The 15125-nt window shown below is 43.0% G+C and overlaps 1 protein-coding gene across 2 annotated transcripts in view; it reads left to right on the top strand.

Moving 5' to 3' along the window:
- AMN1 (antagonist of mitotic exit network 1 homolog) overlaps nucleotides 1-14893 on the top strand; it is a 60868-nt gene extending 45975 nt beyond the window's left edge. For both annotated transcript variants that reach the window (XM_083181334.1, XM_083181335.1), the window contains one exon: nucleotides 13334-14893. In XM_083181334.1, coding sequence (XP_083037460.1) covers nucleotides 13334-13407 — 74 coding nt within the window. In that variant the 3' untranslated portion in view covers nucleotides 13408-14893. The remainder of the gene's footprint in view (nucleotides 1-13333) is intronic.
- The last annotated feature ends 232 nt before the right edge of the window (nucleotides 14894-15125 follow it).

Genomic DNA, 15125 nt, shown 5'->3' on the forward strand with positions numbered 1-15125 from the left:
ATGAGTATGGAACGGGAGAGTACATTCAACAACCTACTAATTGATCTGTTGGAATTTGTTTTAAAACGCAATTTTTTCACGTGCAATGACAACTTTTACCTCCAGGTACAGGGGACTGCTATGGGCAGTGCTTGTGCACCAACATATGCAAACCTGTACCTGGGGTGGTGGGAGAGGGAGGTGGTCTTCTGTGAGACTAACGAACCCTACACCCAACATGTCCAGCTTTGGTTGAGATACATAGATGATCTCCTGATCATCTGGGAGGGAGACAAGGAGAAATTCATGCAGTTCATCGGTATCCTCAACCAAAACCCTTACAACCTTAGATTGACCTATGACCTTAGTCAAGAATCAGTCACCTTCCTTGACCTTAGACTGACAATTGAGGAGAATGGCCATATCTCCACTGACCTCTATAGGAAACATACTGCCACCAACTCTCTGCTGCATCACACCAGTTCCCACTTCCCACCAGTCCTTAAAGGCCTCCCCAAGGGGGAATTCATAAGAACAAGGAGGAATTGTTCTAATGAAAAGGTCTATATAACAAGAGCTACAGAGGTGGGACACAGACTAGAGAGCAGGGGATACAGCAAGAGAGCGGTGAGAAAAGCAGCTAAAGAAGTCAGTAAATACCCAAGAGACCGGCTACTAATCCCCAAAACCAGTGATCCACAAGGATCCAATAATGAGGTGCGGTTCATAGGCACCTACTGTCAGGAATGGAGAACGATTCAAGGAATCCTGAATAAACATGTAGGTGTCCTGAGAACGGACAAAGATCTGGATGGCATCCTGGGTGACCACATTCAAATGTGCTGGAGGAGAAGCAAAAACCTAAAAGACATTCTAGTCCACAGTCATCTGGAGAGCAATGTACTTAATACCAGTAATAGATCAAAGGAAGGATCCCGTAAATGTGGCAAGTGTAAAGCCTGTCCAATCATGGCTACGACCACATCATACACAGATAAATTTGGAAAAAATTGGAAAATTAAGGACCAAATCAACTGTACCACTCCAGGAGTGATCTACAATCTCCAATGCCCCTGCAAACGTATATACATTGGGAAAACAATCAGACCCTTGAAACAAAGACTACTCGAACATATGTCCAGTATACGTAATGCCAGCAGGGACAAAATGCACATGAAAAATCTGACCCCAGTGGCCAAACACTTTTATAAGAACCATCAGAGCAATCCAGCTGGTCTACAAGCATTTGGCATGCTACAAGTCAATCTAGGCATCAGAAAAGGAGACACAGACAAGGAACTGCTTAAACAGGAAACCAGGCTTATTTTTCTCATGGACACAATGACCCCGCGGGGTCTCAATGAGGAGAATAGTTATGCAGCCTTCCTGGGATAAGTCGAATGACCATTGTGCTTCCTATGATATCACCCTGTCATCTTAGGGTATCAACCATTTATCTAATATCTTACCATATCCCAATTCTCTATCCTATCATCCCCAATATGAATATATGGGCCAACTAACCCAAAAGATCCTGAAGACTCACATATTACCTCACTTGGATGTCACTACCCCCTATAACACCCCCTAACATCACATACAGCAAATGCATGCTGACATTGATGAATATGGATTTATAAAACTATAACATCCTAGCAGTATATCACAGTGTTTTGTTTTGATTTTTTACAGTTTGTGCACCAACGTTTTCAGTTATCATTATTTATTTATTTTACTTGCTCAGGACCCAATCCTACCAGACCTTATTCCCCAACTTTATATTATTAACTTCACCCCACCACTAACTTACTCACATTTCACACTTCATCTGATGAACCCTTAATCGACACGCTGTAATCAGCAAACACTTATTTCAATCTTGATGACCCAACAATCAACACATTATAATGTCGACGGCACGGAATGATTAGTGGTCTCCACTCCCCCTTTCTCCCATCCTCGAGTTCACCCATTATCACCAGGAAACTACACCTAAACCAACCCCACACACTGGCACATAACAATATAGAGCTGGTTAACTATTATCGTATATAACAACCAATAGTCGACATCAGGAGACTTTTGGAGCCCAATATGAACACTAATGGAACATGACGAATCCACACTGAGAATCTGGACAATTTGGTCCTATTACCCCCAACCGGTGATATCACACTGTACCACAAGAATATACTAAACTCACACGTCCTAAAATGATCACTTACCTGAATGCACCAGTACCCGGGACATTTTCGGTCGATACACTTTTTGAGTAATATTAGAATACTCGAATTATATGATATCGGACTGAACACTCTGATCAATAAAGGATATCAATCCATGTACCATCTGACAAATGAAAGGAGCCTCCCGCTCACAGTTAACATCTACCCTATAGATATTACACTTACCATTTTAAATGATCACCCACGGGAAGAAGTCCAGTAAAAGAGCCTCAGTGATAAACGAGTTATACAGCGATAACAATCACACGTACCAAATAGAGTACGGGGCACTGTTTGCCCGCTTATATTTGGCGATGTCCGCTATTAAAAATGAAAATGTACCGCTTGAGCTCTGACTGATATCTAAACAGCCCCAATATCGGCGATTACAAAATGAACAATGTACAACTATATAATGGTAGATAACTCGCTAATGAATAGATGTATCCAGCGATATTGTTAAAGCCCACGTCACACAGATGACGCTATGGGCATGACGCGGTGATGAGTTGTTATTATTAATTTCATCCTACGACCACTTACTCACATTTTAAATTTGATGAACCCTTAATCGACACGCTGTGATCAGCAAACACATACTTCAATTGTGATGACCCAACAATCGACACATCATAATGTCGACGGCATGAAATTATTAGCGGTCTCCACTCCCCCTTTCTCCCATCCTCGACTTCACCCATCATCACCAGGAAACTACACCTAAACTAACCCCACACACTGGCACACAACAATATAGAGCTGGTCAACTATTATCGTATATAACAACTAATAGTCGACACCAGGAAACTTTTGGAGCCCAATATTAATACTAATGGAACAAGACTAACCCACACTGAGAATCTGGACAAATTTGGTCCTATTACTTCCAACCGGTGATATCATACTGTATCATAAGAATATGCTAAACGCACACGTCCTAAAATGATCACTTACCTGAATGCCCCAGTACCCGGGATACTTTAGGTTGATACACTGCTAAAGAAAGACAAAACTTGATTAACACTATAATACTCGAATCATTTAATATCGGACTGAACACTCTGATCAATAAAGGATACCAATTCATGTACCATCTGACAAATGAATGGAGCCTCCCGCTCACAGTTGACATCAACCCTACAGATGTGATACTTACCACTTCAAATGATCACCTACGAGAAGAAGCCCAGTAAAAGAGCTTCAGTGACAAACGAGTTATACAGCGATTACAATCACACCTACCAAGTAGAATACGGGACACAGTTTGCCCGCTGATGTTTTGCGATGTCCATAATTAAAATGAAAATATACCGCTAGAGCTCTGACTGATATCTAATCAGCCCCGATGTCGGTGATTATAAAATGAACAATGCACAACTATATAATGGTGGATAACTCACTATTGAATAGACGTATCCAGCGATAGTGCTAAAGCCCACGTCACACAGATGACGCTATGGACATGACGCGGTGATGGAAGCCGCTGATTGGACAATTCAAATGATACACTACTTACTTAAACTCACTCAGGATAACAGCGCAGGTTGCCCTGAGGAAGATCTGCGAAGCGTACGCCGGCCACCTTAGCCGTGCGGTCGCTTCACTTGCATGCCTCAAATCTGTGCTATGATATAGTCCTTGTTAGGACTCCTATTGATAATTGATATTTTGATCACTGTGTCTCCTATGCTAGTCCTTGTAAGGACTCTAATGATTTAACTATTATAATAATTTATTGTGTCTGCCTAACGTGAACCTAACAGCTCCTGGGACTCCTTTGAGCACCCGAGAGGGTTACATAATCTGGTCTCCAGCCCCGCATGAGAGACCCGACCGCTCCGTTCCCATGCGGCTGTGTACCACTGATTACAAGATTAACCAACATATACGGTCACTACCTCGACCTAACTACATGTAGCGGCTCATATTATACATTGTATTAAAATGCAACTCCGCAACGAGGGCTAATAACAGCGGGACAGTTACTTACAGACAAACAGTGTCTCTGTCCTCATAATCTACTGTTAAAAACCCCGTGGAGACCATTAAGAACGCTACAACCAATTATTGGTAATGCCATTAAATAAGGGTTACTGACAGCAGGACAGTTACCCATTATAGACAAATATTGTCACTGTCCTTATTGTTGCTGTTAAAAAACCCCTTCCCCTTTTTTGTTTTTTTGTGAGCATCAATGGTACATCAATAGACCTATAACTAGGGAATTATTCTGATTAGGTCACCCAGCAGACACGTTTTTTCCCTGCTAACATTGCCCATGCAATATGTGTATAAAATCAGTATTGGTGGTTTGAGATAGTGCAATAACCCGTTTATTGTGGTAAATAGCCTTAAAAAAAGGGGACCCAATTGGGAAATTATCCCCCAATAATAAAATGGCCTAACATACTGCCATAAGGCCAATATCGGACCCACAATCTAAGTGTGCACCTAACACCATACACATTGTGAATATCATACACACAAGGGGATTGAGGGATTGGATCAATCTGAGACTACCCTATATATCTCTCAGCAATTATCCACATTAAACAAAGGTACCAATCCCACCAGTTCAACCCCAGCATGTACTCAGGGACATTAACCTCATTCAATAAGAGACACTAGTGATACTTATACAGACCACTCAAATAAAAATTTCCATCGTATTGATACACCCACCCGTTGATATCTGTAATAAGGCTAGTGTAAGCCATCAGATACTTGAAAGGGACACACACGTGTATTAACTATTAGGAGAGTGGATCGCCACAGTAGGAGGCATTGCATTTGACACCGCACGTGCAATTTTTAAAAATCACTGTACTCACCGTTTTATGTTATATGTTAGTTTGTATATTTCGCAGTTTTAAAAGAAACCATTAAAAGGTATATTTTATGTGTTAAAATTAATTTTTCTTTTCTGGTGCACCACACCCTTGACAATCCTTACTCTGTCTTTTGATATATTCTGTCCAATAATTGTCTGTGGTGGCACACCTCTGCACCCCCTAGTGTTATATCAACAAACATGAATACCTGCAGAGGGCCTATTCTAATATTATAATTATTTCTAATATTACAATCTTGTGCGATTGAACCACCCAAAAAACCCTACTTTGCCATGTCCTCAGTAGTGCCAGTTACATATCATGTCCTCAGTAGTGCCAGTTACATATCATGTCCTCAGTAGTGCCAGTTACATATCATGTCCTCAGTAGTGCCAGTTACATATCATGTCCTCAGTAGTGCCAGTTACATATCATGTCCTCAGTAGTGCCAGTTACATATCATGTCCTCAGTAGAGCCAGTTACATATCATGTCCCCAGTAGTGCCAGTTACATATCATGTCCTCAGTAGTGCCAGTTACATATCATGTCCTCAGTAGTGCCAGTTACATATCATGTCCTCAGTAGTGCCAGTTACATATCATGTCCTCAGTAGAGCCAGTTACATATCATGTCCCCAGTAGTGCCAGTTACATATCATGTCCTCAGTAGTGCTGCTACATATCATGTCCTCAGTAGTGCTGTTACATATCATGTCCCCAGTAGTGCCAGTTACATATCATGTCCTCAGTAGTGCTGTTACATATCATGTCCCCAGTAGTGCCAGTTACATATCATGTCCTCAGTAGTGCTGTTACATATCATGTCATCAGTAGTGCTGTTACATATCATGTCCCCAGTAGTGCCAGTTACATATCATGTCCTCAGTAGTGCTGTTACATATTATGTCCCCAGTAGTGCCAGTTACATATCATGTCCTCAGTAGTGCTGTTACATTACATGTCATCAGTAGTGCTGTTACATATCATGTCCCCAGTAGTACCAGTTACATATCATGTCCCCAGTAGTGCCAGTTACATATCATGTCCTCAGTAGTGCTGTTACATATCATGTCATCAGTAGTGCTGTTACATATCATGTCCCCAGTAGTGCCAGTTACATATCATGTCCCCAGTAGTGCTGTTACATATCATGTCATCAGTAGTGCTGTTACATATCATATCCCCAGTAGTGCCAGTTACATATCATGTCCTCAGTAGGGCCAGTTACATATCATGTCCTCAGTAGTGCTGTTACATATCATGTCCTCAGTAGTGCCAGTTACATATCATGTCCTCAGTAGTGCCAGTTACATATCATGTCCTCAGTAGTGCCAGTTACATATCATGTCCCCAGTAGTGCTGTTACATATCATGTCATCAGTAGTGCTGTTACATATCATATCCCCAGTAGTGCCAGTTACATATCATGTCCTCAGTAGTGCCAGTTACATATCATGTCCTCAGTAGTGCTGTTACATATCATATCCCCAGTAGTGCCAGTTACATATCATGTCCTCAGTTGTGCCAGTTACATATCATGTCCTCAGTAGTGCCAGTTACAGATGTCCCAGAAGTGCTTTTAGCAACAACAACAAAATAAATCACATTCTGGAAACTATGGATAAGGGATATTTAGATAAGGGATACTCAACCTGTACTTGCGTATTTATTGAGCCAGAACCAGGTACATATATCTGTATATTTATACTGTGCCTGGATATATTTATTGGACAAGAAAGGTATATCGCTTTTAAACCACCTGAGCCTACCTATTTATCAGCCTATTACAATATATTGGCAGATATAAAAATGCATAAAACATTATATCAATATAAGAGATAATACAAATGATATAAGATTCCACTTTCTCAATAATCGATATTAAAATGATATCTCCAAGGTTGGTAGCCTCATTTCTTATTCTGCCCTTGTTGATGTATGCACAGCTTCGTAAGTAAGATAGCGTTTGGTATCTGTCAAAAATATGAGACGATAATATCAGGTTAATTATAGGTGAAATGTGGGAGTATTGATCTGATCTCCTTTGGACTCTTGTTTGAGGGGGAGAGAGTAAAACTGGCTTATGGAGTCTCAAGCAAATCAATTCTGACTTGAAATTTATGAAACAAGCACAATGGGTTTGGTGGAGTCCTGGATTGTTACATTCAGCCCATCTACTGTCGCTGGCTTTGTACTCATTGGAGCCAGCAATGAGGGGAGATTAATCAATCTGACCAGGAAAGAAATATAGAGAAGTGACACTTCTGCTTTTTGAGGGTCAAATCTGTCATAGTTAGTTAACACTACAGAAGTGTCATTCTACCTTTTTTCTTCCTGGATGATTGCTATTGTCGCCGAGAGAGGGGGCATTAATTACCCAGGCTAAGGTCTGCAGGAGGGGCCTAGTGGGGGCCCCCATTATCTGGAAGGAGCAGCTCTTCTCAATCCAGCACATGTTCCAGTGTGGCCAGGGAAGTGCATAAAGTGCTATTTTTTTCTGTCATTTATTTAAAGCAGGGGTGGGGAACCTCAGGCCCGGGGGCCGTATGTGGCCCCCTTAGCCGGTCTGAGTGGCCCTCCCACCTGCCCAGCGGCTTTACCAGGTACAGTACAGGTAAATTCTCGCTTGAGGTCTGTATTTCTTGCGAGATTCCTCTTAATCAACAGCAGCCAGAGACTGTCAGTCCTATTCAGCAGCAGCCGCCGGAGTGTAGGACGGCTGCAGCAGGACAATTTGTAAGAGAAATTTTTACATATGGCCCCCGAAAGATTTTTTCCCTATACAAATGGCCCTTGGCACAAAAAAGGTTCCCCACCCCTGATTTAAAGGGTACATGGCCACACCTCCCATAATTAGACCACGCCTCTACACCTCCCATAATTAGACCATGCCCCCTACAAAGTACTGGGGCCCGGACAGGCTCTCACCTGCCCTGCTCTTGTCACCCACTCATCGGCGGCTTCAATGTTATACAAAGCTGACGAAAGCAGCCGTGACCAGCACCATATCACCAATCCAGGAATACTATCATTACCAGAGCGCCGGTCCTCTCTGCCACTTGGAACCTGAGTTTTTTACCATGATTAATTTACTTGCACAGTCACTGTCTAGGAAAATACCAAAACTGTATCCACGTGTGATTATCCGGTTCCATTCTCCCTGATACAATGTTGCACACAATTGATCCATGAAATTGTCCTGTACCCGCTTTCTGTCTGCATCTCCTCATTCAGACATTCTGTCATTTGAGGATAAGAATCTGATCATGTCTGCAATGCAGGCTGACAGATTTGACCCGCAAAAAGCGTCACTTCTCTATATTTCTTTCCTTGGTCCGATTGATTAATCTCCCCTCATTGCTGGATCCAATGTGTACAAAGCCAGCGTACAATCCAGGACACCACCAAGCCCACTGTGCTCCTTTGATATATTTCAAGTCATAATTGATTTGCTTGACAGACTACGTGACCTGTGCGAACCGGTTTCTATCTGAACGCTTAAACCACTGATTCCCAAACTTTTTGAATCACGACACCCAACAGCAGGCATTCCCAACCACGGTCCTCAAGGCACACCAACAGTGCAGGTTTTGTAGCTATCCAGGCTTGAGCACAGGTGACTTAATTAGTACCTGAGTGATTCTGATTAAACCATATGTGCTGAAGCCTGGATATCACTAAAACCTGCACTGTTGGTGTGCCTTGAGGACCGTGGTTGGGATTGCCTGCCCTACAGTATCAGAATATTTTTCACGGCACCACCTAGGCAAAAAGTTTGTTATTGAGAATTTCAGAAATAAATATTAAATTAAATATATTGGGATTGAATTTTATCCGTAGGTCCAGTTACGTGGTGAGGAACAGGATTCACTTCTGTTTACCCACATATTTTATAACTGGAAGCCACGAGCACTGATTTTTTTTTTTAAATCGTAAATTTTATTGAAAGAATGTGGTTACATAACATAGTCAGCAAAACAGGCATATAGTTGTGCAAACAGTTGTAGTACTGAGTGTAACAAGTCACTGCGAAGAACAGAGTAGATCAGACATAATAAAACATGACTTTAGTGATGATTCAAAAGTGAGGTGAGATCTTTGGTGTTGTTGGGTGGTGATCTCTAGCATCTCCTTAGATAGGAAAGTGGCTGGAGAGTTATATAATTTAGCACGGTATGGGCTTGTATTGTTGGATCATCACTCTCACTTGGCTTCTGGGAATAGGTGCGGGAGTAAGCTGTGAAGTTTAAAGGGATGTATGGGGGGGGGAGGGGAGGGGGGGACCCAACGACGGGGAGAAAGAAGTTATAGAAAGGGTTGAGGATAGTAAAAAAATAAGGAAAACGGGTTTTTGGGATAAGGCGCTATAATCACTCTGGGTGAGGGAGCTGCTAAACTCGAGTGGTCTAGGCTCATAAGGTTCAATGCAAGAAATAGATAGTAAAGCGCTCACCTGGTGTATATATAAGTTATTAAATATATATGATGCAGAGACAGTATGTGTGGAAAACAATATATGTTTATTGAATAACAGTGGTATATACAGTAAATGGTGGTAAGAGCAAGGGGTGTGGGTGCTCTGGGTGGGGGTGATGATCTGTACGGGTTGGGAGGTACAGTCAGTGGTAACGACAATGAGCCCTGGTAGGGAATGAGGGTGTCAACAGACCCCTTTATACCATAAACCTCCTGCAGTTTATGTCTCAAAGTGGATGTAGTGAAGTGCTGGGCCCCGGTGGGGAATGAGGGAATCAACGGATCCCTTTGTGACCATAAACCTCCCAGGTTTATGTCCCATGCACTAAGCGGTGGTGACGGGGGTATCCGGGAGCTGGATATGTACACCGTGGGATTTGAGGATGAAAGTATCAAGTTAATAGTTAATGGTGCCGTGCAGGGGTGTGATGGCTGTGAGCGGCGTCCCACTCACTAACCACTTACCCTGTCAGCCGGCGGTGGGGGTGCGTCTCGGAGCTTGGTATGGAGCTCCGTGTACTTGTAGTCCTGAGCGAGGAGGAACCAGCCTGTTGGTGCTTGTGAACGCAGCCGATGCGGCTCGGAGATGGACACGCTATTTGCCTCTGTCCGGCTGGATGGACTCGGCGCGTCACTTCCGGGTAGCGGTGATAGGCTCAGTACCGCATGCACCGGGGCCCAGCACTCCAATACATCCACTTTGAGACATAAACTGCAGGAGGTTTATGGTATAAAGGGGTCTGTTGACACCCACACATACTGTCTCTGCATCATATATATTTAATAACTTTATATATACACCAGGTGAGCGCTTTACTATCTATTTCTTGCATAGTAAAAAAATAAGTTAGATCTAAGGAAATAGGTTTTGTGCATGTGAACGGGAGTGTTACGATTGACCCGGGAGGGGGGTGTTGTGATATGTATACCATGGGAGCCAGACAGAGTGGAATTTGCGAATAGTGTTATTTTGTAAACTTGTGATATATTCCACTTTAGCTATGAACCATATTCTATTAACTAGTTCTTGTCGACTAGGGGCATTTGGGTTTTTCCAATTGCTGGCTATTTGATGCTTAGCTGCGCAGGCCGTGTGTAGGATCAGCTTATTTGATTCCTTTAGGAGATGGTCAATTGGGGCACATAAGAGTAAGTTAATGGGTTCGATGAGGGTGGGGGGGACCACCAGTTGAGAGAGGAGGGCGAGAACTAACTTCCAGAAATGTGCTATAATTGGGCAGGACCACCAAATGTGGTAGAATGTCCCATTCTGTCCGCAGTTTCTCCAGCATTGGTCTGATGAATTGGGATAGATGCGATGAAGGCGAGTTGCGACTAGGTACCACCTGGAATATACCTTGTAGGAATTTTCTTTTATTAATGCGCTAATTGAACATTTTGAGATAGCGATTCGAATTGATTCCCATTCCTCCTCCTCAAGATGTCGGCCCAGATCTTTTTCCCACTCACATTCATGATTATCTGAAGTAGGAGTGTCTGTTATTAGGATAGAGTGATAAAGTTGTGAGATAGATCCCCTGTCATTTGGTCTATACATGCAGATTCTTTCCATTTGGGAGGGAGCCTGTCTTGGTTGTGTGGGTTGATATGAAGCTGTGAAGTGTCGGAGTTGCAGATATTGGTAGTTTAATATGTTTGAGATATTATATTTTTGTTGCAGTTCGTCAAATGTTTTGGGGGCAAAGTCCCCCTGTATGTGGTGAATTCTAGTGATGCCCGCACGTATCCAGGGAGAGGCCATCGAGGGGTTGAGTCCCGGAGGGAACGATGGATTATTCCACAGAGGGGTTAGAGGTGAAAGGGATGATTTGCGTTTGAATTTTTTACTACGAGCACTGATTTTGCCTGTTTCATTGACCATATATAATTGGAATTGGTTCTGGACCACCAACCTGAGGCACCCCTGCAAGTGTTCCGAGGCACCCCAGGGAGCCTAGGCGCACAGTTTGGGAACCACTGGCTTAAACTAAAGTGTGCCTTGTAAGAAAAAACCCTCTTTTTTTTTCTCCTTCTTGGTGTCTCTAATAGCTCAAACCTTTACATGCAACTGTAATAAGCTTCCTTGTCTATCAAGCAGCCACACCATACCTTCTACTTGTCCAATGTCACCATCTAGTGGCAAATGTTAAAAGTGCAGGTATATAAAACTGAAAAGTTTGTAGTCTTTGTATATTGTGCCAACATCCCTTATAGCAGTGGTTCCCAAACTGTGCGCCTAGGCTCCCTGGGGTGCCTCGGAGCACTTGCAGGGGTGCCTCAGGTTGGTGGTCCAGAACCAATTCAAATTATTTATGGTCAATGAAACAGGCAAAATCAGTGCTTGGGGCTTCCAATTATAAAATATGTGGGGAAACAGAAGTGAATCATGTTCCTCACCACATAACTGGACCTAAGGATGACATTTAGGCACAACTTATTTCATTTAAGTTTTTTTTTTTTGGTAACAAACCTTGGCCTAGGGGTGCCCTGAAAAATATTCTGATACTCTAGTGTGCCGTGATTCAAAAAAGTTTGGGAACCTCTGCCTTATAGGGTTGAACAAAGTCGTACGTAAGTGGCCATTAAAGCAATTACACATAGCTTTATAAATATGACCTGATCTTACAGTTTACAGAAGATGCAGTTGCACAAGACACGTTAAGGAGTTATTGGTCTGATCTGAGTTGTACACACTGCTGATGTCAGGCGCAGTGGGCGTGTTATAGGCGTGACGCGGCCTGTTGGGGAAAGTGGTTGCTCATTGCAGCACATCGGAGGCCGTAGTGGTGAAACTGCACGGCACGTTTTGAAAGTGCAACCGCCAATGTGCCTCTAGATCAGTGGTCAGGGAACTCGGTCCTCATTACCCCACGCAGTGCATGTTTTGCAGGTTTCCTCACAGAATCACAAGTGAAATAATTACCTCCACCTGCGGACCTTATAAAATGTGTCTGAGTAATTAGTACACCTGTGCACCTGCTGGGTTACCAGCAAAACATGCACTGTGTGGGGGTAATGAGGACCCAGTTCCCTGACCACAGCTCTAGATGGTCTCAGTCATTGGTTCAGCATCTTCCCATGTACAGTAGCTAACTTTTGGGGTATGGCCCTTTCCCCGATGTTTTGGGGTATGTCCATGCGCATTTAGGGGGTGGGGGGAGTGGTCATTCATAGGGGCGGCATCCGGCACTTACCCACTCGCTAGGCAGAAATCGTACCCTGCCAAGCTAGCGGGTCTGAATCACAGGCACTCAGGCCTCGCATGATGGGTTGCATGGGTGTATACTGCAGTATTTACATTAAGTCACAGATGTGCAACCAGCAAACCACAGAGGTGTCGCTGTGTCCTACTCCGAATAAGCCCCTAGAGCAGTGATGGCTAACCTTGACACTCCAGCTGTTGTTGAACTACACATCCCAGCATGCTCTGCTACAGTTTTGCTATTTGACCATGCTAAAAATGATGTAGGGCATGCTGGGATGTGTAGTTCAACAACAGCTGGAGTGTCAAGGTTAGCCATCACTGGCCTAGAGTACAGACAACACTAGATACAGTCCTACCCATAGGATACCTAAGTAGCACTCATAGAATGTGCGATATATACAGGGAGGGTTACCATCCGATAATGAATGCCCATGTCACAGAGACAATTCTATAGGGTAGTGTGAGATAACGTCACTGTTACACAATAATCCGCTCCTATATTCCTCCAGTGAACTTTGTACCCCGCTAACGCGTTTCACTATCTGTGCAGTAAATAAAAGGCAGCAGAGACCTGAATGTGACTCCTCCTTACTCTCTCTGTGTTTCCTCCTCTCCAGACCGCTCAAGAGAAGCATTGCAGCAACTAGTGGGACCGAACAAGATCAAGCAAGTCACGTGGACTGTCTACTAATGGCGTCGGCATAATTGGTCACCTCAAGCACCTCCCACCTGTTGTGTTCCCCCAGCGCACAACTCATGTTCATTTTTAGAAAGCATCTACTCTCAGTAACAATGTATACTGTCAGAAGCAGCCTATGCTGACTGGTGGTGCACATTGCGTTTTATTTGTTTACCCCCTACTGTTACCCCAGCTTCTGTTGGTGCTGCATGCTAGTACTTGTAGTTCTACAATAGCTGGTAGGTTACAGTATGCCTACGTGTCAGCCAGATGTACAGTGCTGAGTTCATAGACGGGGAATACAAGTGTTGAAAAGCTTGCACTAGTTTTCTGAATATATGTAATGTAATATATATAAGGGGAAGATGTCAAGTCTTTGAGTGATTGGCTTCTACCTATCATGTTAAAGACTGTGCTAGATGAATGGTTGGGCATCTTCTAATGGCTTGATACATCTACCCCAACAGTAACCAACACGCTATGGGGGAAACCATGCCCGTAACTGCTGCAGAAGAGGCTGGAATGCCACCTTCTTCCTGCTCAAGGCATTGGGCGATGGTGGAGATACCGTGATATATGGAAACGCACAGCAGGATTGCAGATCTGATTCATTGATTTGCCCCCTAGAAGCAGTTAGATCACACTGTTCAACAAATATAGCAGCACAGTCTGAACAAAGATGCCATTATTTTCCTTCTCTTGCACAAAATAATATAACGCTGTAATCACATAGTTTAGGTATTATATTTTGCAAAGCAATTTACATAGACTTTAGTCAGGCGTCCATCTTGTTTTTATGGCAAACTCCATTTTGTTCCACAATCCTAACAAGAGAGACACGGGGGTTATGTGTAACTCTCCAGGGATAATGGATTTCCATCAGTTCCTTCACAGATTGTGAATTCTGTCTTTAGTGATGCGTGGGATTACTACATACATACATGCATACATACTGGGATAATTGCCGATGCCAGTGGGTGAACCTCAAGCACCTAATATCACCAATCCTTGTGGTTAAAAACTTATATTAAATTAGCTAAAGTTAAAATGCAATTCAGCCGCAGAGACAAAACAGTTTCTGGCGACTGAATGAAAATGGCGGGATCCAAACGAATGCTTGTGTATGACAGAAAGATCCTGCGGCTGGTGTGACATCATCACAGACACAACTGACGAGTGATAAATGGTTGCAGTCCTTACACACTCAGTGCGCAAATGAGCTGGACAGATCACAAGACATAGTGTATATACAGTTATATATATACCGTTGTCATCGAGGCGAGAAATACCCACTTTAGCCAAAGGGCTCGTACTTTGGTAATACCGTTATCTAGAGAAACACTAACAATGAAAAAGCAATAGGGGTTTAATATTGGGTTCACCCAACCCACCCGCCTCTTATTTAACCCTATAAGAAGTGAAACGAAACTTGCACATATAAAATGTATCTGATTTTGTATTTCTGTTTGTTCTTAATAAATAAAAGGTTCATTCACAAGTCTGAAAGACCAGATGACTTGCACCAGTAATTATTATTAAAGGGAAGGGTCATTGGTTCGATCCAAACTAAGGTGGACAGGCCTAAAGGTTAACACATGAAAAATGTCGACATTATTTTAGGTTGACAGGGTCACTAGTTCGACACAAGCATTAGGTCAACATTGCGAAGGTCAGCAATTAAAACGTTGACATAAGTGTTTTAACTTTTTTCCCCCCTATTGCTGACATGT

The sequence above is a fragment of the Crinia signifera genome, chromosome 4, assembly GCF_055691185.1.
Source record: "Crinia signifera chromosome 4, ASM5569118v1, whole genome shotgun sequence".
Taxonomy (NCBI): domain Eukaryota; kingdom Metazoa; phylum Chordata; class Amphibia; order Anura; family Myobatrachidae; genus Crinia; species Crinia signifera.